Source organism: Heptranchias perlo, chromosome 8, assembly GCF_035084215.1.
Source record: "Heptranchias perlo isolate sHepPer1 chromosome 8, sHepPer1.hap1, whole genome shotgun sequence".
NCBI classification, from domain to species: Eukaryota; Metazoa; Chordata; class Chondrichthyes; order Hexanchiformes; family Hexanchidae; genus Heptranchias; species Heptranchias perlo.
The window spans coordinates 12,912,829-12,937,179 of NC_090332.1; the positions used below are offsets into that span (position 1 = coordinate 12,912,829).

The following is a 24,351-nucleotide window of genomic DNA, read 5'->3' on the forward strand; positions in this document are numbered from 1 at the left end:
AGATTACTTTTTTATTTCCAGCTATTTTTTTTAAACATGAATTCAATTGTCAAACTGCCACGGTGGGATTTGAACTCACATTCTCTGGATTATTAGTCCAGGCCTCCTAGTATCTCCTTCTTTGGCTTGGCGTGCATTTTTTTTTTCCCCCTACGCCTGTGAATCACCTCAGGGTGTTTTTCCACGTTAAAGGCATTATGTAATTGCTAGTTGTTGTTGAGAGACAAATGAAACAAAATACATCATTAAACATCTGCGTCTCTCATTCACACCTCAGCAATGCTAAATGCCAGGGATGTTACTTGTGTCCAGCGTTGCAATGGGCAGCGGAGATTTAAATTTTAAATCTTCTGAAGGAAACAGAATTGATTACAGAGCAATTGATCCAATTTGCCAGATCTCTCTCACTCCCCCCACCCCCCCACATCTTCGCCTCCCCCCAGAGGCTGCTGGACACATTATGCTGCAGCAGCCCTCCAAAGCCTGCTGCAGCCATTCTACTTACTTCCCCAGCAGAGCGAGAGGAACTTGAGGCAACAGAGAATATAGACTGAGATGAGAAACTAAATAAGAGGCGTAGAGAAGGAGTGAAGCAGCAAAGGCAGAGCGGAACAGGAGGTTACAATTACAAGCTTGGATAAAAAATATTCCAATATACAGTAGACCGAACAGACCAAAAGCATGGAAACAATTTAAATGCTTCCATTCTTGTTGTGTTCATACTTGTGAGCATGCAGGAGAAAGGGGCTGAAAATACCTGAAAATACATTAAAAACAAGTCCGATCACGATGAGTGTATTGTAATATACAAGAACCAATCTGGAATTTGCAATATAATACTTTAAGTATTGAGTCCAATTCAAATGTTTAATTTGCTCAGGTATTTCCATTAATCGTGATTGCTGCCAATGTGAATTTCTGTTTTCTAAGTTTCCGCAGAAACATCATGAAACAATTCGAGAAAGGAATCTTCAGCAGTGAAAGACCATATTTGGGCCAATCCATGTCTGCCACTTAAGGCGCCACATTTATTATGATATGATGAAATCTTTAAGAACTCTGAAATAAGTTTGCCATCTACGGAGGAGCAGACAACATCAGACTCTGAAAGGATTCTGCCAAGGCAGATTGCTCGCCCATTGCTGCCAGAATGCTTTGGAAGATAATTTTTTTTTCCTGTCTGGTTTTTCTCGGATATCAAGAGAACTCTGAAATATGGACCAGACAGAGCAGGTAGGCAGTGAGCCACAGCACAATTCCTCGGTACATACACATTATTGGAATTTTTCCTGTGGGGTCTGCTAACAGGGCTAAAATTACTTAACCACCTCCGCTTTTTTTCTTTTTTGGATCCATTTAGGCCTCAAAAATCTGAATATTGGCCTATACTTAATGCATTCACATGCAGTTCCTTCATCTTCTGTTTTAGGATAAATTAGTTAATGCCTCTGTTGAAATTGTGGATGCAGGAATGGCATATGTGTTCAGTATTTGAACACTAATATTTGCACACAAGGCTGTCCTCCTTACTCAGTCGTGCCTTATTTTGAATAACGAAAGCAAACTGGCCAAATGGCGTCCTCAGTTGCTGACCAAAGGCGTTTGAAGCTTGATGGAGGAGACCCTGACGTCATAATGGCAATGAGATTATCATTACTGGATTCAGTGATGATGGCAGTGGCGGGAACGCTTTGTGAGGTGAATTCAAAAAATATATAAGCACACAAAGAACGAACATTAAACTGAAACGTAACAATCCTTAAAATGGATTGAACAACAATAATGTACTTCCTGCAAACTTTCTTGCCAAATGGCATCCAGCGTGGAAAATTGATGGAATCACTCTGCTCCTAGCCTTTAATTATTCAGTTTATCCTCAATTTGGCAAGACAGTCCATATCCCCGTCAGTTACTGCTGAAGTATGCAAGCAATGTCTGGTCCTATCTTCTAACCCCAGTTCTTGGCACCTGCCTCTCTGGATCCAGACATCTGCATAGCTAGTCACATTTGTAGAACTATGAAACAATGCATCAGGTTTAAGTGTGAGCAGAGGGTGCTGAATCTTACATTATTGATGCCTTCTCACCATAAACTCATGGACAAACTCTGAGATTATTGACCAAAACGGCCACCAAAAAAAAAATACATTTTACACTGATAGAAGTGGAGATGGACTAAATTTGGGTTTTAAAAAAAAATGAGATCTAGTTTCAATCAATAATGCAATGCAGAAATCACTTCTGCGTCAAAGGAACAAACATTGGTCTCCTCAAAAGTCTTCACAAAATTAAGAGATAAATTGGAAATCCGAGATTAAAACAGAAAATAGTGGCAATACTCTGCAGGTCGATCGGCATCGGAAAGATGGGTTAATGTTGTGGATACTGTCCTGATGAAGGGTTACACAACGAACGCTTTTGAATGCAGATCGACCTGCTCTGAATTTCCAGCATTTTCTGTTTTTTCTAAAAATAAAAGAACTGTTTTCTTCAGTTTTCCAGAAAAGATTGATGTATTTCTTGTTCAAATGAGAAGGTGCTGCTAATGTTCCAAGTCATAAATTGTTGGACTCGATGCATCATTTTCTATTAATCTCTGATGTGGCAAAAGAAGAAAAGAAATTAGAAAAGTTAACTGCATCGGTCCTGTGGTTTTAAAGACTTTGAGCTTTATCCAAGCGTAACATATCGGCTGGCAATTATCAAAGCTTTTCCGAACCTTCACAGCTATGGAGAATGTCTCGTTTAAACTGGACAAATCAACAGTCTGTATCAGTGGGGTGTCCAAGCTATGTCCTGAGGGCCGTCCGCAGCCCTCAAGGCATCGGCACCCCAGCTCACAAAGCCCCAGTGACTCGGTTTCTATACTGTGTCTCCGTTTCATACGCTGCTGCTTTGGCCTGTTTGAGCGGGTTAGCAGCTTGGAAAGGGCTGCTGCCTCATTGGTGGAAAAGGGCTGCTGCCTCATTGGTGGAAAAGGGCTGCTGCCTCATTGGTGGAAAAATGTTGAGGGCTGAAATACAAATGGGTGGAAGTTATACAGTTGTGCAGAGCCCATTTGGAGTACTACATTCAGTTCTGGGCACCGCACCTCAGAAAGGATATTTTGGCCCTGGAGAGGGTGCAACGCAGATTCACCAGAATGATACCGGGGCTAAAAGGGTTAAATTATGAGGACATAGACTAGGCTTGTATTCCCTCAAGTATAGAAGATTAAGGGGTCATCTACATGAGGTGTTTAAGATGATTAAAGGATTTGATAGGGTAGATAGAGAGAAACTATTGCCTCTGATGGGGAGTCCAGAACAAGGGGGCATGACCTTAAAATTAGAGCTAGGTCGTTCAGGGGTGATGTCAGGAAGCACTTCTTCACACAAAGGGTAGTGGAAATTTGGAACACCTTCCCCTAAAAAGCTGTTGAGGCTGGGGGTCAAGTAAAAATTTCAAAACTGAGATTGATAGATTTTTGTTAGGCAAGGGGTATTAAGGGTTACGGAACCAAGGTGGGTAGATGGAGTTAAGATACAGATCAGCCATAATCTAACTGAATGGCGGTACAGGCTCGAGGGGCTGAATGGCCTAATCCTGTTCCTATGTTCCTAAAAGGGTTTCTACCTCATTGGTGGGAAATGGATGTTCCTTCATTGGTGAATTTAGGATTTGTCGTGCTTCACATTAGTTATAGAGGTGTCCTATGTCTTGGCTGCTGATTAAGAAAAATAACAGGCTACTTCAATGCAGCTAAGTGGCCCACAAAGAGAAAACATTTGGACACTTCTGCATTATTCATTGCATTTCAGATAGTTCACCGAATACAATCGTGCATAAGATGAACTATTTATCAGACAAGACTCCCCCAAAATTCCATCCAAAAATCCTGAAAAAATTCAATACTCTCGTACAAGAAGAGGGTCAACCTTACAAAGCTTCCACTAACCAAAATTCTCATCTTTACGTCAGTCAGCATCCACAAATACACTTTCTCTCTTTTTCCCAATTCAACCAATGCCATTCTCCATCCCAACTTCAATGTTGGCTCCCACTGCTGAATTTAAATTCCCCCTCCTTGCGTTTATTCTGCTGCCGGTGAGAGCCTGAGCTGATGTCGTGAAGGGGAGATGCTATTTAAATATCTCAGCGCTGACCGAGCGGAACAACTCGATGCATCAACTTTGGCAAAATACTTTTGCCAGGAGGAAAACCCAAGAGGGGATATGACCTACGTCCAGGACAACCACCAGACCCCATTTGTAGCCCCAAAACGGAAGATAAATTTCTAGTCTTTATCTGCGAGTATGGACAGTACTCCAGGGGTGCAGAAGTAATTTGGAGATTATGCTTCTCCCCCCCTCAATCGCCTCCCTTCCTCCTTTCCTGAAGCTGGTGACTCAAACTGTAGTCAGTTCCACGGCCCCATGGCGCCCACATGTGTTAGTAAAAGATGTTGGTGGGTTATCTGACTGTGGGGAGGGCACCACAACCCAGTCTGATTTTACCCTCACCTACTGGCTACACACATGCACCTTCCAGCATGCAATCGCTGGATCGTGATCTGGAACAGGAAGCCATACTGATTTTTTTCCTCCTTCCTGTTGCCCTTGCTGCTGCCTCAGGCTGAGATCAGCCAACACAGACGAGAGATCAAATTGGGGGGACCTTCCTAATCTACAGGGTTTCAGTATTACATCTCAAGCCGAATGCTTTTATGTCTGGCCTTTGCTGCTGGGTTCCTTTTCTAAAAATGATTAGTCTAGTAGTTGTTTTGGCAGACTTACATTTTCTAGAGACACGATAGCCAAACCACAACACAACGCTGTTTTTGGATCAAGTTGTCCTCTCTGGTGAGTTCCTGCCTTTCACTTCTCCATCAATTACCTAAAACTTTAGGTGACACTGTTTTTGGTTGATCCACAGCCTTTAATGTGAAGCATTTGGTTTGGCTTTTATGGTTAGTTTCCTATGCAATCTTTACCTGGCGCCTCACAAGATATTTAGAAATTCATAGTCAGCACTGCGTCACTCTTAGTATTATGCAATTGCTTAGATCCCAGTCTGCTAAAATGACCATTTACTTGATGCATTTACTCTTAGTATTATGAAATTGCTTATATTCCATTTTGCTAAGATGACCATTTACTTGGTGCATTTAATCTCTTAAGGAATGCAACATCTTGCACCTTGCAGTGTCTGAACACAGTTTACATTATCTAATATCAGAAACCATTTTATTAGCGTCCTGTGATAAACCACAGCCTCTGGTAAAGCACAGACTTTGTACAGCTCTGTCCCTGATACAGAACTTGTATAAGAGGCTCCCCCTAACACTTCCTGAACACCCCCATTGACAGCTTCATAAGGACGATCTACTGTGTATGGTCTGTAATACTACAACGATAATAAAAGCAAGGCAGAGCACATTTCATTCCGTATTACAACAGTTTTGACAACATTCATCATTTTTATCTGGTCATCATTTTAGTAATGTGCCAACAATGTTACCATGCCCTTGGGAGAGTAAATATCACTGCGAATGTTGTTGGGAAAGTGCAGAGGACGCTGTAATATAAATAACAGATGAAGCAACTCGTCATCACACACTCAATCTGACAGCTACAGTTGTGTTGTTTCAGTGCCTGTGACAATACTTACATTTTCTAAAAGCAAATTTAAAAAAGATTAGAAGCAGAACAAACTAGAAAGTAGGGCAAGAAAAAGGAAATCCCACAGAGAGCTTGGTGCAAACCATCTGAAAAGCAGAGAAAGTAATGAGAAGAAAGTATTCACAGCGAATGTAAATGGAGTTAAGATACAGATCAGCCATGATCTAATTGAATAGCATGGAACAGGGTCAAGGGGCCGAATGGCCAACTCCTGTTTCTATGAATGGAGAGCACTGTTTTCTTGAACACTAAAATGTTTTTTTTTGGTCTAAAATACATTTGTACTTTCTCCCCCCTACAATTATATAATTTTTCTTTGCCAATTTCCTCTGCTCCGCCCCCGAAGTGATTGACTCCTTACACAGAGAATGGTTCTACGGGTGCTGGTCGCCATTATTCCCATGTGAGCAGTCAGAGAGTGCCTGCAGACTATCCAGTCGCTGGGACCATCGCAGTCAGGCCAGATTCTGTCTCGGTGAGAGCGCCTTGCCTGCCAGATGCTCACATTAGAAATTGGGGTGCGCGGTGCTCATGATTTTCCGATCATTCACATTCAGACTGTAGTCAGCTGGCTAAGATGTGCACTTTGGGAACTGGTGGCATGTGTGTGGGTGTTGTTCAATGTAATGCATTTCAGATCCTTGTAACAAAGAGACTCCATCCTAAACATTAGTCGTATTTTCTTTTTTTATAACATATATGTGTACGTGTACACGCACATATATAATTATTCGATCATGGACCTTATCCCACCCCCCACCTCTTGTTGATATCCGAAGGAACCTTAAGTATACTCTTCCACTGCTGCTTGTTTAGCTCGGATGGCGAGAACGCAGTATCCATGTGCCCAATTCCCACATTTACATTGCCAAATCTGGCAGCAGAATTATAGACTCAATTTTCCATGAGTCTATGTAGCTATCCGCAGGATAAGAGAGATAGATTTAACAGTGTAAATATGGGGAATTGGCTCATGGATGGTGCTCTCCCATGATCCAAACTATGATGCTGTCTGACTTTGTTGTGTGTTTGCAGCATTTTTGGGAGGAACACTTGTACATTTAGTGCTTCAAGTGTCAGCTTGGCTCGTTTGGTAGCACTCTTGCCCTGAGTCAGGTTGTGGCTTTGCATGTGGTAGCCTGGTGGTTATGGTACTGGGCTAGTAACCTACAGGTTGTGAGTTCAAATCTCACCGCAGCAAAGTTTGAAATTCAATTCAATAAATCTGGTAATTTGTAAAAAGATGCCGGGAAAATTAACCATTGGTTCACTAATGTCCTTCAAGATAGGGAATGAGCCCTTTCTTGATGCAGACTACATGCAACTCCAGTCCTACAAGGTGTTGTTCACTCTTAATGTCCACAGGGCAATTAGGAATGGGCAATAAATGCTGCCCTGCTAGTGACACCTACATTCCAAGAACAAATTAAGTAAAAAGCTCCATTCTAGAATTTGAGCACATAGTCTTGGATGACACTTGTTGCAGGTACCATCTAATATGTTAAACTAAGACTCTGTCTGCCTGTTCTGGTGGCTGTAAAAGATCTCATGGCATTGTTCAAAGAAGAGCAGGGGAGTTTTCCCAGTGTCCTAGAAAATATTTATTCCTTAACCAACACCACCAAAAACAGGCTATTTTGTCCCTTATGCACAAAATAACAGCTCATTTCTCTACAAAACAACAGTGACTGCACATCAAAAGTGATTGCTTGGCTGTGAAGCGCTTTGGGATGTCCTAAGGATGTGAAAGGCGCTATATCAATGCAAGTTCGTTCTTTCTTTCTATAGTTTGGGTCGTAGGAGACGGACAATGATGTGTCAGCGTCTACATTGCTAAAATTGGCCTCCTTGTCTCGATCTCAGAATTGTATGCTCAGGCTTACAAGGCAAATTTAGGATGTCATGATGTCAAGAAGTTCAAACAACAAGATGGAATGGAATCGATTTTTAGGTAAGATAGTGGAAGGAATAACCTTGGAATATTTAAGGAACAGTTGAATATTGTGATAGGGGTAGTGCAGGGTCTTTCTGGATGGATGAACTAAGCTGGGCTGAATGATCTCCGTCCTTCCTATCTCTCTCGTGATCTTATGATGCCAGGAACATACAGCAGGGTAATTCTGACTTTGTGCGATAGTGCAAGACAGTTGATAACCAGTTTGCACACTAAATATTTATTCTTTCTTTTTATGAGTAAAGACAGATTGTTTTAGAAAGTGATTTCATTGTGTTTTTTTAAAAAAAAATAGAGCTTTGCTAATTTTAGAATGGCACTTACCTCTGTTACTGAGAATGCCTTCTCGTTACCTCTTCCTGCACCCCTATAACTGCAAGGTTCTACAGCATGAGTGGAGGTCTCAAGAAGGCACCTTCAGTACAAGGACAAATGCCTCCAAGAACTCTTAGAAAATATTATGGAGAATGTTTTAATCTATCTGCTAGTACTGTATGTTAACAAATTCAAGAGGGAGCTGAGTGGATAGTTGACAGAGGAGGTGATTGAGGGGCAAGAATGGTGAATGATATTTTCTGCTTTGGGACCAGCTAATGGTCTTTAAATTCCTACTTGTCTATTATGTAGTACAAGGGTTAAATGCTTAAAACCCTGTTGTTACTGCCAGATATCCTGCTGTATGTGGTCGCACGGGAGCACTGCCAACATAGCAGGTGGACAGCTGCATGTAACCCAAGAATCCTGACTGCATTAAGACTTTTCAGTTATGGTTAGGAAGGGAAAAAAAAAGACTTGCATTTGTATAATGCCTTCGCGATATCCCAAAGCACTTCACTACAAATGAATTAACATTTGAAGTGGAGTCACTGTTACTACGTAGGCAAAGGTTAGGTTTTTAGAATGTGAATTTGGAAATTCGACAATTTGTTCTTACTGGTATAGTATTGGACTTCTCAGTTATACCAGATTTAATCCTGATGATCTTATTGATTGCTTTGCTCATACTGTCAGTAGGTGGCAGTAGCAAACCTGGTATCTGCACCAGTCCATTTTACAACATACGACCTAAACTCAGTAAATTCCTGCACTTCAGTTTGGTGCTGGAATAAAGGGACCAGCCCCGTGGATTTGGTTTCATGTCTGGGTTTATTTCAGAAGCAGTGCACGTCGGTGGATATAATGTTAAATAAATTCACATTTGTCGCATTATTGTCCATTAATCGGGAAGGAACTTCCAGCATCAAGAACTGCTCCCAGTATATGTCTGTGTGTGTAACGTCTCCCAGGGAAAGCTACCACTTCAATGCTTTAAAAGAGTAATTTAAAAATAAGACAGGTATGTTACTGTGCATTCTCTGAATAAATGTACAAAAAATATTTACCAGGACAGGCTCGTGTGTAATGCTTTTATACTGCAGCCTGGGTCTCGGGAGAGCAACCTAACTGTCCAACCATGCGTGACATTGTGTCATAACATCATTAGGAGTAAACATGCTGCTGTCTCTAGAGTTCTCTCATTTTTACGTCATTTGCAAACGTCTGAGGGGGGGGGCGGGGGGGAGACAGGGAAAAGGATTTTTCATCACAGGGATTGTGCTTCAGAAAAGGGGAAGGGCAGCAGAGATGCGGCAGAGTGTGTCTCTGAGGACATTTCTTGCCTTGTTTCCCCAGATCTGCCAGAAAACTGGCGAGATGGGACCGGAAAGCCGAGGCCAGAGTGTCTTCTGTTTGCTGCCTGTAAAGTGCTATGTGAAATCAGTTTGGGTAGTCTCAACCCATTCAACAACAACAACAACAACTTGCATTTATATAGCACCTTTAAAGTAATAAAATGTCCCAAGGCGCTTCACAGGAGAGTTGTCAAACAAAATGTGACACTGAGCCACATAAGGAGATAAAAGGACAGGTGACCAAAAGCTTGGCCAAAGAGGTAGGTTTTAAGGAGCGTCTTAAAGGAGGCGAGGTGGAGAGGTTTAGGGAGGGAATTCCAGAGCTCAGGGCCTAGGCAGCTGAAGGCACGGCTGCCAGTGGAGCAGCGATTAAAATTGGGGTTGCGCAAGAGGTCAGAATTGGAGGAGGGCAGAAATCTCAGCGGATTATGGGGCTGGACGAGATAAGGATGGGCATTGCCAATAAATTTCCATTGTCACTCAGAATGGAAAATTGTCACTCCCTGGCAGCTGACACTGCCCTTCTAAGCTTGAGACAGAGTAAAGAGAGACAACAAAAAAAGAGTAGACATTTGTTCAAAATATTGCAGATTATCAGTCAGCATATCCCAGTTACTAAACAGAGAATAACGGTTACTCTGAAGTGGTGTGATTAAAAGTGGAGTAATTAATGAGTACCAGGAAATGATTATAAATCATGATCTAAATGAGGTCATGAGAATGAAATTCAAGCAGCTTTGGATTATCACGGGAACCCCAAAATTGGATCATGAACTTCTGTTTAGAGTCAATCTTTGTGCCAGCAGTGGCTGTAAGTGACGACACCCATCTCAGTATTGGATGTGTGATGCAAAAGAACCGACTGATGTCCTTTTTCTCCACTGGATTTCTGCTAATATTTAACGATCTTTGCGATGGTCAGAAAAGACTAATTTCACAGGTTAAGAGAGCACCATTGCTACTATGGGTTTAGGTGCAGTGTTTCCAGCAATTTTAATGCACTAAATTTGCTTCTTTTTTAAAAGCACATGATTTTGATTGTCCAAATGCATAGAATTCATGCAACCCTTAAAAAAAAACAGCCCATCTCTCACATCACTACTTCAGGTTTACAGAGAAGCAATCTGCACTGAAATTACTGGGAAATATGTTCTTACAATACAACATTAGCCATTTCATTTTTCTTTACTCTTAGCATTAACTAAAGATGGCTGAGCTAATATGCCTCACCTGTGTTTCTCATGGGGCAAAGGGCACAGTCCATACCCCAGGCTTCTCCGTACCTACAGCAGCACTCCGTATAAGTAGTCCTTTGTCCCACTAAAGGTGAGCCACACACCACCTGACTGTTCACGTCCTGCCAGCAAACATCCTGGTATACATCCGCTTCATCGGTTTGTTCTAAAGCAGCAAAGTTAGGGAAGGAGGAAGAGAGTTAAAAAAAAATCTTCAGCATCACTATCTGAGGACGACATTCAAGATTGTATTAGCATTAGCATTGCTCTGTGAGCGCACACACACACACATGCTCCATGGTTCGTGTAATTCTTGTTTCTAGGAACATAGGAACAGGAGTAGGCCATTCAGCAGGGAAAGTATAGTCAAATTGTTAGAAGCAAACCCTGAAGCACTGAAACAGTAAAAAGTTGGTGGGAAAAAAAACAAAATGGGGTAATGTATGTGTTTTAACTGCCTCCAGCCTCCACAGGAGTGATCATTCAGTGGTCTCTCAAACTATGAAAGACAAAATATTTTCCTCTGTGTGGGTGGCAATTCACCGATAAACCAGTGAAACGAGTCCAAAAAAATAAATAGGAAGTAAGAAGCCTCGGGCAGCAGGGCAATGGGTGTTTGTACAGCTGCTGCTTTTCCACGTCTTAGCAAACTTCGGATGAACGTACCTCAGCAGTGCCTGACCCCCCACAGCAGTCAGGGAAGCAGATTCACACAACACAGTCAGATATCGATGTATCTCACATCTGAGTGTTAAGTCTCTACAGGAATAGGAGGGTGGCACACAGACATAGGGGAACAACAAGGAACAGTGACAGACAGCCCTCCTAACCCAAGAAGACTCAATCCCAAAAAGAGAAGGCAAATATCTGGAATGGAGTCCATTGAGCCAGAGAGAGTTTGACAGTTTTGGTTGTTTTTACACTGGCTTAGTGCAATGGGAAAACTGTAGTCCAGGAGTTAAAGGTACTTTTGCTGGTGTTAATGTCACCTTGTGTATCTCTATTTGGCTTCACACAGCAGTAAATGTTTCATAGTGAAGGACACAAAAAAAAACAACTCAACCAATTATTGGAAGGAGGGGAGGGAGAAGAAAATTAATCCAATTAACTAAAACCACAATGCATATTCTGAATGGTGCTTAGTGTACTCTACCACAATCATGGGACTAGGAACATAGGTACAGGAGAAGGCCATTCAGCCCCTCAAGCCTGTTGCGCCATTCAATTAGACCATGGCTGATCCGTATCTCAACTCCATCTACCCGCCTTGGCTCCGTAACCCTCAATACCCTTGGCTAACAAAAATTTATCAATCTCAGTTTTGAAATTTTCAATTGACCCCCAGCCTCAACAGCTTTTTGGGGGAGAGAGTTCTAGATTTCCACTACCCATTGTATGAAGAAGTGCTTCCTGACATCACCCCTGATCTATCAGATCAAGCTACATAACAGCCACCGTACACATTGCAACTCCAAACAGGCTGAAGCCAATGTAATTTAAGCCTCTTTTTTAAAAGATCTGACACAATTTGCAACATAAAATGAATGTACGTGTTTGCAACAATGACAATTGTACGGTTTGTTTGTGCTGCTGGGACGTACCAATAGAGTCCAGAGGCTGAATGCAGCGTTTCCCTGAAGAGTCCAGGATCATTGGGTACGTGCAGAAACAGTTGTACGAGCCGTCAGTATTAATACACTGACCATTGATGCAGTTTGATGGATCTTGACATTCATCGATATCTAGGAATGAAAGGAAACATTGGGGATCAACAGCGTCAATAAATGTTACATAGGAACCAATGGGTAGCAGAAAAGCGCAACTGGGTAAAAATAAAATGAAAACACTACGATGGCTCCAATGTACTGATTCTGAAATACTTAAATTAGGGGATTCAATTCCAAACAAGAGCATGTTTAGGCTAGTCATTTAAAATGTAATAAAGAGTGTTGCCATCCATATTCTTCTACGTATTGATTTTCACAAGAGGACTTAGGACAGATTTTCCTGGGTCAGCGCCCTGGAGCACTGGATTACCTGGGTGAAATGAATATCACACCATGAAATCGGTAAGTCGGAGCACATGCTTGTGTGAGGAACCCGCACAATTTTCCTTAAAGCAAGATTTTCTTCTATCCGCTGTGCTCAGACAATCCGGTTCATCTGAGCACAGACCCTGGAAAATGGCCCCTCTTGTCTTTATAGAATCATAGAATCATACAGCACAGAAGGAGGCCATTCGGCCCATCGTGCCTGTGCCGGCTGTTTGAAAAGAGCTATCCAATTAATCCCACTCCTCTACTCTTTCCCCGTAGCCCTGCCAATCTTTCCTTTTGAAGTATTTATCCAATTCCCTTTAATTGATTAGTTTTTAGTGATGAGTCATTTGGGGTCATTCTTTTGCCATCTCCATTCCCCTCTGTCTGGAATGGTTATAGCACCGTTCTTTGCTGTGATAAAATTATTTGGTAGACATTTCACTTTTTTGTATCTTCATACAGCTGCAATGTCAGGGACCACAGAGTTTATGGATGCAAAAATCTGATGTTTTAACAATATTTATATATAGAGGATATTGTCAGTTTAATTGTTGTCGAACAGCAAATTCTCACACATAATATATAACTGGCCCTATTTTTTGAGAGTCGGTAATATTTACGTTGATAATCATATAATGGGTATAGAAACATTAACCTGATAGGGACTAAAAGCATCAACATAAGCCAATTATGTGTTCCAGTCAAGGTGATTACCCCTGAATTTTCTAATATCTTCATATCACCGGTGCTGTGGGTCACTCATTGACCAAGTTGCGATGCTGCCAACAAACTGAGTTCATTACATTTACTGGTAGTTTTGTTGTATATTAGACGTAAGTTCCTTGAACATTGAGTGTTTATACATTACCAATGCACTATTGAGCAATTTAAGAAGTTTTAGGAAAATTTGCCTTTTTTCCAATATACCTGGCAAAACATTTGAGATCATTTCACGTATCCACACTGGACATGATGTGCCCAGTGCAGACGTTAGAATTTGCAATATATGTTTATCATTATTACACGTGAACATTTGCTAGGGTACTATGCCAGCCAACTACTGCTCGAATATACTAGGGTACTATGCCAGCCAACTACTACTCGAGTATACGAGGGTACTATGCCAGCCAACTACTGCTCGAGTATACTCGGGTGCTATGGCAGCCAACTACTGCAAGTATATTAGAGTGCTATGCCGGCCAACTACTGCTCGAATATACTAGGGTACTATGCCAGCCAACTACTGCTCGAGTATACTCGGGTGCTATGCCAGCCAACTACTGCTCGACAATACTAGGGTGCTATGCCAGCCAACTACTGCTCGAGTATACTAGGGTACTATGCCAGCCAACTACTGCTCAAGTATATTCGGGTGCTATGGCAGCCAACTACTGCAAGTATATTAGAGTGCTATGCCAGCCAACTACTGCTCGAATATACTAGGGTACCATGCCAGTCAACTACTGCTCGAGTATACTAGGGTACTATGCCAGCCAATTACTGTTCGAGTATACGAATGAGGGTGAGAAGTAGGGGCCCAGCAGGATAAAAGGGCACCAGGCATGGCAGAATCTTCCAGAAGTTCTGCCACTTCAACCTGGGAGGGAGGAAGCCCCTCAAACATTATAGATGGTGTTGGAATTAAGAATTACCATGGCATCCACAAGACTACACGTGACTGCCTTCAGCCTGTGCTGAGCAGGACGGAGAGCTGGAATTGAGGAAGTCTCCAGTCTCCAAAGATACAGCCGGAGCTACAAAAGGAATGCTCCTTTATCAGTATCTTACTGCAGGACTAAGAATCAGTACAAAGGTACGCCAAGGGTTGAAATTCCATGGGGGTTCTCCCGAACATCTGTCAAAACTTCAGCAGAAGGCTATTTATGTCTTTTCTCCGGGATTTCCATGGCTCTTCTGTCGATGTTAAAGCCGATGATCCGAAGAACCCCCACGGGAATTCAACCCCCAAGTGCTGTAAACATGTCTGCAGAAGCTACGGAATATTTTTTAAGTCTCGCACTATATACGCTGCAACATTTCTAAAATAACAGTTGCTCGGTTCAGTCCCGCTGCGGGAAACATACCACCAGAATCTGAAGGCTGAATGCAGTGTTTCCCTGAAGTGTCCAGGACCATTGGGAGTGTGCAGAAACAATTGTACGAGCCCTCAGTGTTAATACACTGCCCATTGGTGCAGCTCGCCGCATCCTGACATTCATCGATATCTAGAAATAAAATGAAAGTGTTCTGGGTATCAACTGGGTAAATAAATGTTGCAAAAGACCAGTGGGTAACAATAAAACATGCATGTGTAAAAATATAATTTAAATACTGTAGTTTACAGGATGCCAAGGATTCTTCGATAGCACCTCCCAAACCCGCGACCTCCACCACCTAGAAGGACAAGGGCAGCAGGTGCATGTGAACACCATCACCACCAAGTTCCCCTCCAAGTCATTCACCATCTTGACTTGGACATATATCGCCATTCGTTCATGGTCGCTGGGTCAAAATCCTGGAACTCCCTACCTAACAGCACTGTGGGAGTACCTTCACCATACGGACCGCATCGGTTCAAGAAGGAGGCTCACCACCACTGTCTCAAGGGCAACAAGGGATGGGCAATAAATGCTGGCTTCGCTAGCGACACTCACATCCCGAGAGTGAATTAAAAAAAAGTTAACTTGCTCATAGGTTCAATAGATAATTATACTGTGAGGTGTGGTACTGAGCAATGGAGACCAGGAAAGTCTCAGCTTCAGTCCCTGGTGTGGGCTAAGATGGCAGATCTTGGTTCTGGCAGCAATGGGAGAGGTGGGGGGAGAGTACAATTTACTTCACTTTTCAGGGTGATGGAGGACAAACTCGATATCGGCCAGGGTTCCCGCTCCTGTTTCCTGAGCTGTGTTTGCTGCTGGAAAGCGCACACATGTGGAGATGAGGGGGAGCACTGGGCTGTACTGTAGTCAAATAGCCCGTGGCACTCACTGTCGCGGCTCACACTGTGAAGTGGGCACTTGCACGAGGCATTGGGCAACTTGCTGCCAACCAACTGTGCCCCAGTTTGAGCCACTGCTTTCGGGAGAGTAAAGGAGGAAATTGGGAGGTGCTGGGGATCAAAAAACAAAGCAGACTTGCTTTCTTAGCGATAAATGCAACAGAAAAGGCTGGAAATTCTCAGTAGGTTCCTCAACATCCGTAAAGAGAAAAGATGGGTTAAGACGATTCGGATGTCGAACCATTAATTTTGTGACCACCTAAAACATTAAACCCGTCTATTCTCTATACACCTGCTGTATATTTCCAGCAGGTCCTGTTTTCATCTCAATTCCTTCAATTTTGTGGCTCTGAACAGTTAAACTTAAGGGTTCTCGACAGCAATAAAGATTTGAAATGAGTCTTAGAACCAGTCACGTGGAGAATAAAAGAATATTGCTTTTTGTTTTGTTTTTACCTCTTGATTGTCACTTTGCACATAGATTGAAGCAGCAGGTTATCTGTGATCCTTTTTTTCACTGCTTTTTTCTTACAGTAAAACTATTTTGTAGAGAATTCACTTTCATTCTTTTTTACCGTCACACATTCAGTTCTGAAAAGCTGGGATGTCAGAACAATGGCACTGAACATGGACACATTATTATGGGCTTAAATGGTGGCATTGGGTGGTGCTGCATTTAAGCTCTATAGGTGGCCAACCTCATGTGTAACTGTTGTGTCTTTGGTCCTGTAAGTAGGCCACTTTTAAAGTATGGAAAATAAACTACTATTTGGAGAATCTATGCTGGATGTCTTCTCACTGAAATAATTATACAAATACCACACAAATCAGGTGGACCTTCTGGGTGGGGAATTTGAACTCCGGGGCTGTAAAATAGCCAGCCCATTCGGGGGTAGCAGCAGTAACCCCGGCCGGCAAATCGGTGGAAAGTCAGGCAGCCCAGAGCTAGGCCCAAGGTCAGTGTGGGGACGGGGGGAGGGGTGGGATGGTTCCGGGGTGGTCAATGGGTCGGGAAGGAGGAGGGGTGGGTGGGGTAAAGAGTCCAGGCAGTGGATGCGATGTAATTGGACCCCGATGCATGAATGCATGAAGCTCCTGCCTCTTAAGAAGGTGCCTCATACGCCTGAAAAATCAGGCGTGTAAAAATCCCTGCCTAGCAGGAACGGAGTGGATACTTCACCCACTCCCTTTTAACCGTTCCCCGCCTGGTTTCCGCCAGGTGGGGGAGCTGAAATTCCCCCCCTCTGTACTGGTTGTTTTAAAGTTATCAGGTCACACCTTGTTCAGATCAGTGCACATTTAATAAACCCACATCTTGTCATGTCTCTTAACTATTTTTGCCTATTGTGGAAATCGTTTGCTCTTCAACTTTGTCTCTATTTCTGTCTCTTTTTCTTAAGCTATCAATAACTCGGTAATCCGAACATCAACATAGTCATATTTTTGCTGTATTTTTAATGGTATATGAATTATGAAGCAAACTTACCAAGACACTGCAGTTTAACTGGATCATAATACAAGCCTTGTCTGCAGTAACACTCGTAACTAGGCTGTGTGTTCAAGCAAAATCCATTCTTACAGATCTCTTGTCCAAATAAAACACATTCATCAGCATCTGTGAACAGAAAATGTGTGAATTTTTATAGTAAACAACTGGAAAATTGACATCTGATTCTAATCAAATCAGACTGCAGTACCTTCTGAAACACTCTCGCACAATCAGTCCTGTCCGATATTGTGGTTTGCCTTGGCAACGATGTTGCTAATCTGCCAGCATCAGTTCTATACACTGCTGAGAGGTATGTGATATAGATGTTAGAAGGCTATTTGATATAGACTATCAGTGCAAAACTATAGAGTACAGGTTTAAAATTAACTATACTCATTATTAGAGCTGAGAAGGTTAAGAGGAGAACTGATAGAGGTTTTAAAACATTTTGAAGGGTTTTGGTAAGGTAAATAGGGAAAAACTACTCCCACAGGTTGATGAGTTGATAACTAAAGAGCATAAATTTAACACCATCACCAAAAGATCAAAGGGAGAGGTTCAGATAATTTTTTTAACACAGAGGGTTGTTAGAGCATGGCATTCCCTACCATAAACGTTATGAAAGCTGAATTCATGATTGCTTTTAAAAGGGAAACGGAAAGAAGAATTGTAACTGGTATGAGAGCAGGCACAGGAGTGACGTGCAGAATGGACTTCTTCCGTGCTGTAAATCTTTTTGATTCTCTGAGTTCTTGACTACCTGGAGCAAACTCCCAACAAGATCAGTTTAGGTTAAAATAAATAATAACTCCTTCAAAAAAAACTTGGATAGGTATCTGGTTGTGAATGTGATTGATAGCTATAACGATAGGCAGACTCTAGGATTGATAGCTATGACGATAGGCAGATTCTGGGATTGGGGGCTATAGCAATGTGCAGACTCTGGAATTGGGGGCTAAAGGGATAGACAGAATCTATGATTATGATCTACTGAATGTTTCTGCAGACGTTTTAGAATCTCTAGTAAGTATGCAATTGAATTAATTACATCTAAAATGTTAATGAGGTCAGATCGCACTGTCTGGATTTTGGTCAGAGCTGTCGTTATATCACCAGACAGACAGCGCACTCCTACATATATTTAAATACATCTCCAGTACAAAAATACCAAGGATTCAAATATTGTTGGAGGCTTGAAATTTTCATCTTGTATCAAGTGAGTTAAGCTCGGTTGCACTTTGATCTTCATTTTAAGAAGATAGTCTGCATGTGTCACTGCTCAAATACCTTTGTGATTCAATGTACATCTGCACCTTGTTAAAGCTGGCACTTAAGAAAAACATTTAAAAGACAATTTAATTTTTTAGTATCTACTGTGTTCTTCACCCACTCACTCCTTCCTTGAAAAAACACAGGTTTTTCCAACTGACAGTTGAGCTATTAGACCACCAACGATGAGAGATTTACAACATTAAGGTACATTATATATCATTTATATATATATTATGTGGTAGATAAGACAGACAGACAGACATAAAATGACATAACCAAGTTTCTGGCAATGTGCTCCTATAATTGTGCACATATATTACAAATTGTCTCAAGTCTGAATTCTACTCCTTATGTGGCTGATATTGCTACATCCATTACTGTTACATGCATGTCCATTTATATAGAATTGTGTTACTCATCCTGACCTGTTGCTTATAACATCCCACGCTTAATAGACTACCAAGCAATTGAAGTGGATAACATAAGTCGGTTCAAGAGGCAATTGGGTACATTTGAAGGACAAAAGGATTGAGGGAGGGTTGGTAAGGTATGTAGGTAGGGTTATCTTATCAAAATGCGATGACCTGTCATAATGACCTTTCCCTGCTCCTCAAACACTTGTGTTCTAACTGGATGGAGTGATTTGTTTGTGCCTATAGTAACAGCAACAATGCCCCCTCAGATCAAACAGGATCTTTAGATTTTTGCAGGAAATGTACACTATTTTCACCACCGATGCTCACAGCTACATTTACACAAATATATTTAGTTTAGATCAGGATAATCCCAGATCAATGCACAGTCACAGCAGTTGCTCTCATCTCTATCACCAGTTTCCAAGGATCAAGCATATCTTGCAGCTGTTCTGCTTCCAGGGTTCCACCAAAGCAGTTTTGAGACAGGTGCTGGGAGACATACAAGAATGGCCTGGAGAGATTTCTCTCCTTTGGGGCCTCCTGTAGAAACTTTAAGGGGGTGATTTTGACTTTGGGTGATAGTTTAAAATGGGCAATATCGATTCAGCCTCCCGTTATACACCTCTCCCGATTTTCATTCCCAATGACTTCAAATGAAAATCGGGGGAGATGTATAACAGATGGCTGAATTGATATCACCCATTTTACACTATCACCCAAAGTCAAAATTACCCCCTAAGCCTCTGTTGAATATCTTCCTACAGCAGCGGAGCTGAGATTGGGAAGGCAGTGTCCCCAGTTGGGTATATCCAATAAAGTGCATCACTCTGCTACCACAGTGCTCACTGAAATATGAATAAGGAACATGGCATTTGGCATTTATACCACTGGCATGACTTCCTCTGTGCAGAACAGGCTGCAAATCTAGAGTGGTTTCTACTGCTGGATAACTTTAACTGCAAGTCAGCTGAAAATATATGGCACATATAGAATTGCACCTGTTGCATCAACTAGTGATGAGCAACTGCCAAAAACTGCAATTGTACATGCACAGAGATTTGCACATGAATAACTAAGCATTGTTGACACATCTAAAAATATGTTAACACCACATATTACGTAGAGTTGTAAATTCGTCCACATACGCAATTGTGCTTTATTGACATGCGGAATTATTTTTGATCTAAGTTAGATTCCAGTTGAGTCAAACAGTGGGATGTTTGAACAGACTCAAACATGGCTCATTCTGATTGTCGGCAAAGCGTAAATCAGCTCTGTCTAGACTGACATAGTCTGGCTTTTATAGTTCCCTTTTCACTTTGCCATTTTCATAGCTTACTACTTTAAACATGGTCAAATGTGCTCCCCATGCAGCGAAATCTTTTAACAGAAATTCACTGAAGAGCAAATGTTGAACCTTTTTAGTTAAGAGCAAAATCAGAATGGGGACAGATTCATACTGCAGGAGAATGGTTCAAGGCTCAATTCTGATCTGTGAATTGTAGTGTATCGATGTACAGTCGAATAATTTTCAGCGTTAAAAGCATAAATACAGTTTGCAAACTGGTTGGTTGACTGACAGTTTCTTTCACCTAGTACACACCTCGATTAGTGTGTTCTCACATCTTTTTGAGGCAAATATTAATGAACACAGTCAGACTTGGTGTAACAACACCACTGATTCCTTTCCTCTTCTAGGAATCTGCCATGTGTTGTTGGAACTTAAACCTAAGTTGAGGTACAAGCTAAGTAACACACCACTCAGCAATTAAACTATGGAATCATAGAATTATATATTGATAACAGCAAGGAAAGAGGCCATTTGGCCCATCGAGCCCGTGCCGGCTCTCTGCAAGAGCAATCCAGTTAGTCCCACTCCTCTGCCCTTTCCCCGTAGCCATGCAAATTTTTTTCCTTCACGTACTTATTCAATTCCCTTTTGAAAGCCATGATTGAATCTGCCACCACCGCCCTTTCAGGCAGTGCATTCCAGATCATAACCACTCGCCACGTAAAAAAGTTTCTCCCATGTCGCCTTTGGTTCTTTTGCCAATCACCTTAAATCGTGTCCTCTGGTTCTCGACTCTTCCGCCAATGGGAACAGTTTCTCTCTATTTACTCTGACTAGACCCCTCATGATTTTGTACACCTCTATCAAATCTCCTCTCAACTTTCTCTGCTCTAAGGAGAACAACCCCAGCTTCTCCAGTCTATCCACATAACTGAAGTCCATCCATGGAACCATTCTAGTAAATCTGTTCTGCACCCTCTCTAAGGCCTTCCCATTCTTCCTTAAGTGCGGACTCCAGAATTGGACACAATACTCCAGTTGTGGCTGAACCAGTGTTTTATAAAGGTTCATCGTAACCTCCTTGCTTTTGTACTCTATGCCTCTATTTATAAAGCCCAGGATCCCATTTGCTTTTTAAACCGCTTTCTCAACTTGCTCTGCCACCTTCAACGACCTGTGCACATATACCCCCAGGTCTCTCTGTTCCTGCACCTCCTGTAGAATTGTACCCTTTAGTTTATATTGCCTCTCCTTGTTCATCCTACCAAAATGTATCACCTCACACTTCTCTGCGTTAAATTTCATCTGCCTCTTGTCCGCCCATTCCATCAACCTGTTTATGTCCTTTTGAAGTCTATTACTATCCTCCTCACTGTTTACTACACTTCCAAGTTTTGTGTCATCTGCAAATTTTGAAATTGTGCCCTGTACACCTAAGTCCAAGTCATTAATATATATCAAGAAAAGCAGCGATCCCAGCACTGACCCCTGGGGAAGACCACTGTATACCTCTCTCCAGTCCGAAAAACCACTACTCTCTGTTTCCTGTTTCTTAGCCAATTTTGTATCCATGCTGCCACTGCCCCTTTTATTCCATGGGCTTCAACTTTGCTAACATCCTATTATGTGACACTTTATCAGATGCCTTTTGGAAGTCCATGTACACCACATCAACCGCATTGCCCTCATCAACCCTCTCTGTTACCTCATCAAAAAAGTCTATCAAGTTAGTTAAACACGATTTGCCTATAACAAATCCATGCTGGCCTTCCTTAATCAATCCACACTTGTCCAAGTGACTGTAAATTTTGTCCCGGATTATTGTTTCTAAAAGCTTCCCCACCACCGAGGTTAAACTGACTGGCCCATAGTTGCTGTGTTTATCCTTACACCCCTTTTTGAACAAGGGTGTAACATTTGCAATTCTCCAGTCCTCTGGCATCACCCCCGTATCTAAGGATGTTTGGAAGATTATGGCCAGTACCTCCCCAATTTCCACCCTTACTTCCCTCAGCAACGTAGGATGCATCCCATCCGGACCTGGTGACTTATCTACTTTAAGTACAAATAGCCTTTCTTGTACCTCCTCTTTATCAATTTTTAGTCCATCCAGTATCTCAACTACCTGTGACTTTTACTTTTACTGTGACTTGGGCAGCATCTTCTTCCTTGGTGAAGACAGATGCAGAGTACTCATTTAGCACCTCAACCATGCCCTCTGCCTCCATGCATAGGTCTCCTTTCTGGTCCCTAATCGGGCCCCACCCCTCCTCTGATTTCCCGTTTACTATTTATATGTCTATAGAAGACTTTTGGATTCCCTTTTATGTTAGTTGCTAGTCTATTCTCATACTCCCTCTTTGCTCCTCTTATTTCCTTTTTCACTTCCCCTCTGAACTTTCTATATTCAGCCTGAATCTCACTTGTATTATCAACCTGACATCTGTCATACGCCCTCTTTCTTTGCTTCATCTTACTCTCTATCTCTTTTGTCATTCAGGGAGCTCTGGCTTTGGTTGCCCTGACTTACCCCCTCGTGGGAATGTACCTAGACTGTACCTGAACCATCTCCTCTTTGAAGGCCGCCCATTGTTCTATTATAGTTTTGCCTGCCAATCTTTGATTCCAATTTACCTGGGCCAGAACCGTTCTCAACCCACTGAATTGGCCCACCTCCAATTAAGTATTTTTACTCTAGACTGCTCCTTGTCCTTTTCCATAATTAATCTAAACCTTATGATACTATGATCACTGTTCCCTAAATGTTCCCTTACTGACACTTGCTCCACTTGACCCGCCTCATTCCCCAGAACCAGATCCAGCAATGCCTCCTTCCTCGTTGGGCCAGAAACATACTGATCAAGAAAATTCTCCTGAACGCACTTCAAAAATTCTTCCCCCTCTCTACCCTTTACACTATTACAATCTCAGTCTATATTAGGATAATTAGAAGGGGCAAAGGGATCAGTGGGAAAATAATTGGTTGGATCCATTATCTTTAGATCAACTTTTGGGCACAGGTGAAGTTTCTCTGCTGGGCCAGAAGAAAACCAGAAAATGAAATTATCAGGCCCAGAAATCTCTAGCTAAATGTAATTTTTAAAAGTAACTGTTTCACATTCAGAACCGTGAACTTGTGGACTAGACTCTGCTCCCCGTATCCTAACTCGCACCAAGTCCCATTGACCCATCACCCATGCCTTGATTTTAAAATTCTCATCCTTGTGTTCAAATCCCTCCATAGCCTCGATCCTCCCCATCTCTGTAACCTCCTCTAGCCCTACAACCCTCCGAGATCTCTGCGCTCCTCCAATTCTGGTCTCTTGCGTATCCCCGATTGTCAGCACTCCTCCATTGGTGGCCATGCCTTTAGCCGCCTAGACTCGAAGCTCTGGAATTTCCTCCCTAAACCTCTCTACCTCTCTCTCCTCCTTTAATTTGCTCCTTAAAACTTACCTCTTTGACCAAGTTTTTGGTCACCTGTCCTAATGTCTCTTAATGTTGCTTGGTGTCAAATTCTGTTTGATAACGCTCCTCTGAAGCACCTTGGGACGTTTTTACAATGTTAAAGGCGCTATATAAATGCAAATTGTTGTTGTTATAGACTGCCAACTGGTGCAATGAATGCCGTGCAATTAAAACATTCAAAAACAGATTCCGTATTCAACAGGGTGTAGGGGATGCAGACTCTGTGCTGCTGAAGAAGGGAGATGATGGTGATCAGAGTGGGTACGGAACATGGAATTGGAGGGGTAATTCTGCATTCCCACTCCCAGCGGAGAGCCACACTCAAGAGATCGAGTTGGCGATTGGGTTACAGCACTGTAGCCTCAATTCTCCGAGCACTGGTTTCCAGCTGGGAGTGTGGGATCATCACGGGTTTATGCCTTAAATGACAGGTTGAGTTAGGTGGTCTGAACTGCCATTGCTCATTCTTAAAAGCATCAAATCCTTTCACGGTACGACAGCTTGGACCATCTGTATGGCATGTATCATTTTGAAAACAAAGTGTATTTGCTTAGAGTGCTGAACCAGACAATCCTACCCAGGTGAATTCAGCATTTATAACAACTTGGTTTCTACCTAGTTTCAAACTGAGAATAATGTTGACTACGTCTTAACCTAGAATGTCTGCCAACCATGTTGGCATATTCATGCCTTGTGTAGCATATTATTGAAATGAATGGTCCAATCCTGACCTTTGTAGTTGAGTCCACTGATTCCATAAGCTGAGTCTCCATTGGGTATAAAGCCTTTCCCCTCTGGGCACATGGCAGCGAATTCAGCTGAAGAATAAAATAGAAAAGTTTAAAAAAATAAATCTGGC

General features: G+C 42.2%; 1 protein-coding gene across 6 annotated transcripts in view; it reads right to left on the reverse strand.

Moving 5' to 3' along the window:
• ltbp1 (latent transforming growth factor beta binding protein 1) overlaps nucleotides 1–24,351 on the reverse strand; it is a 304,945-nt gene that overhangs the window by 19,263 nt on the left and 261,331 nt on the right. For all 6 annotated transcript variants that reach the window (XM_067988679.1, XM_067988681.1, XM_067988683.1 and 3 more), the window contains 5 exons: nucleotides 24,224–24,310; nucleotides 17,043–17,171; nucleotides 14,643–14,783; nucleotides 12,121–12,261; nucleotides 10,515–10,685 (listed from right to left, as the gene is read on the reverse strand). In XM_067988679.1, coding sequence (XP_067844780.1) covers nucleotides 10,515–10,685; nucleotides 12,121–12,261; nucleotides 14,643–14,783; nucleotides 17,043–17,171; nucleotides 24,224–24,310 — 669 coding nt within the window. The remainder of the gene's footprint in view (nucleotides 1–10,514; nucleotides 10,686–12,120; nucleotides 12,262–14,642; nucleotides 14,784–17,042; nucleotides 17,172–24,223; nucleotides 24,311–24,351) is intronic.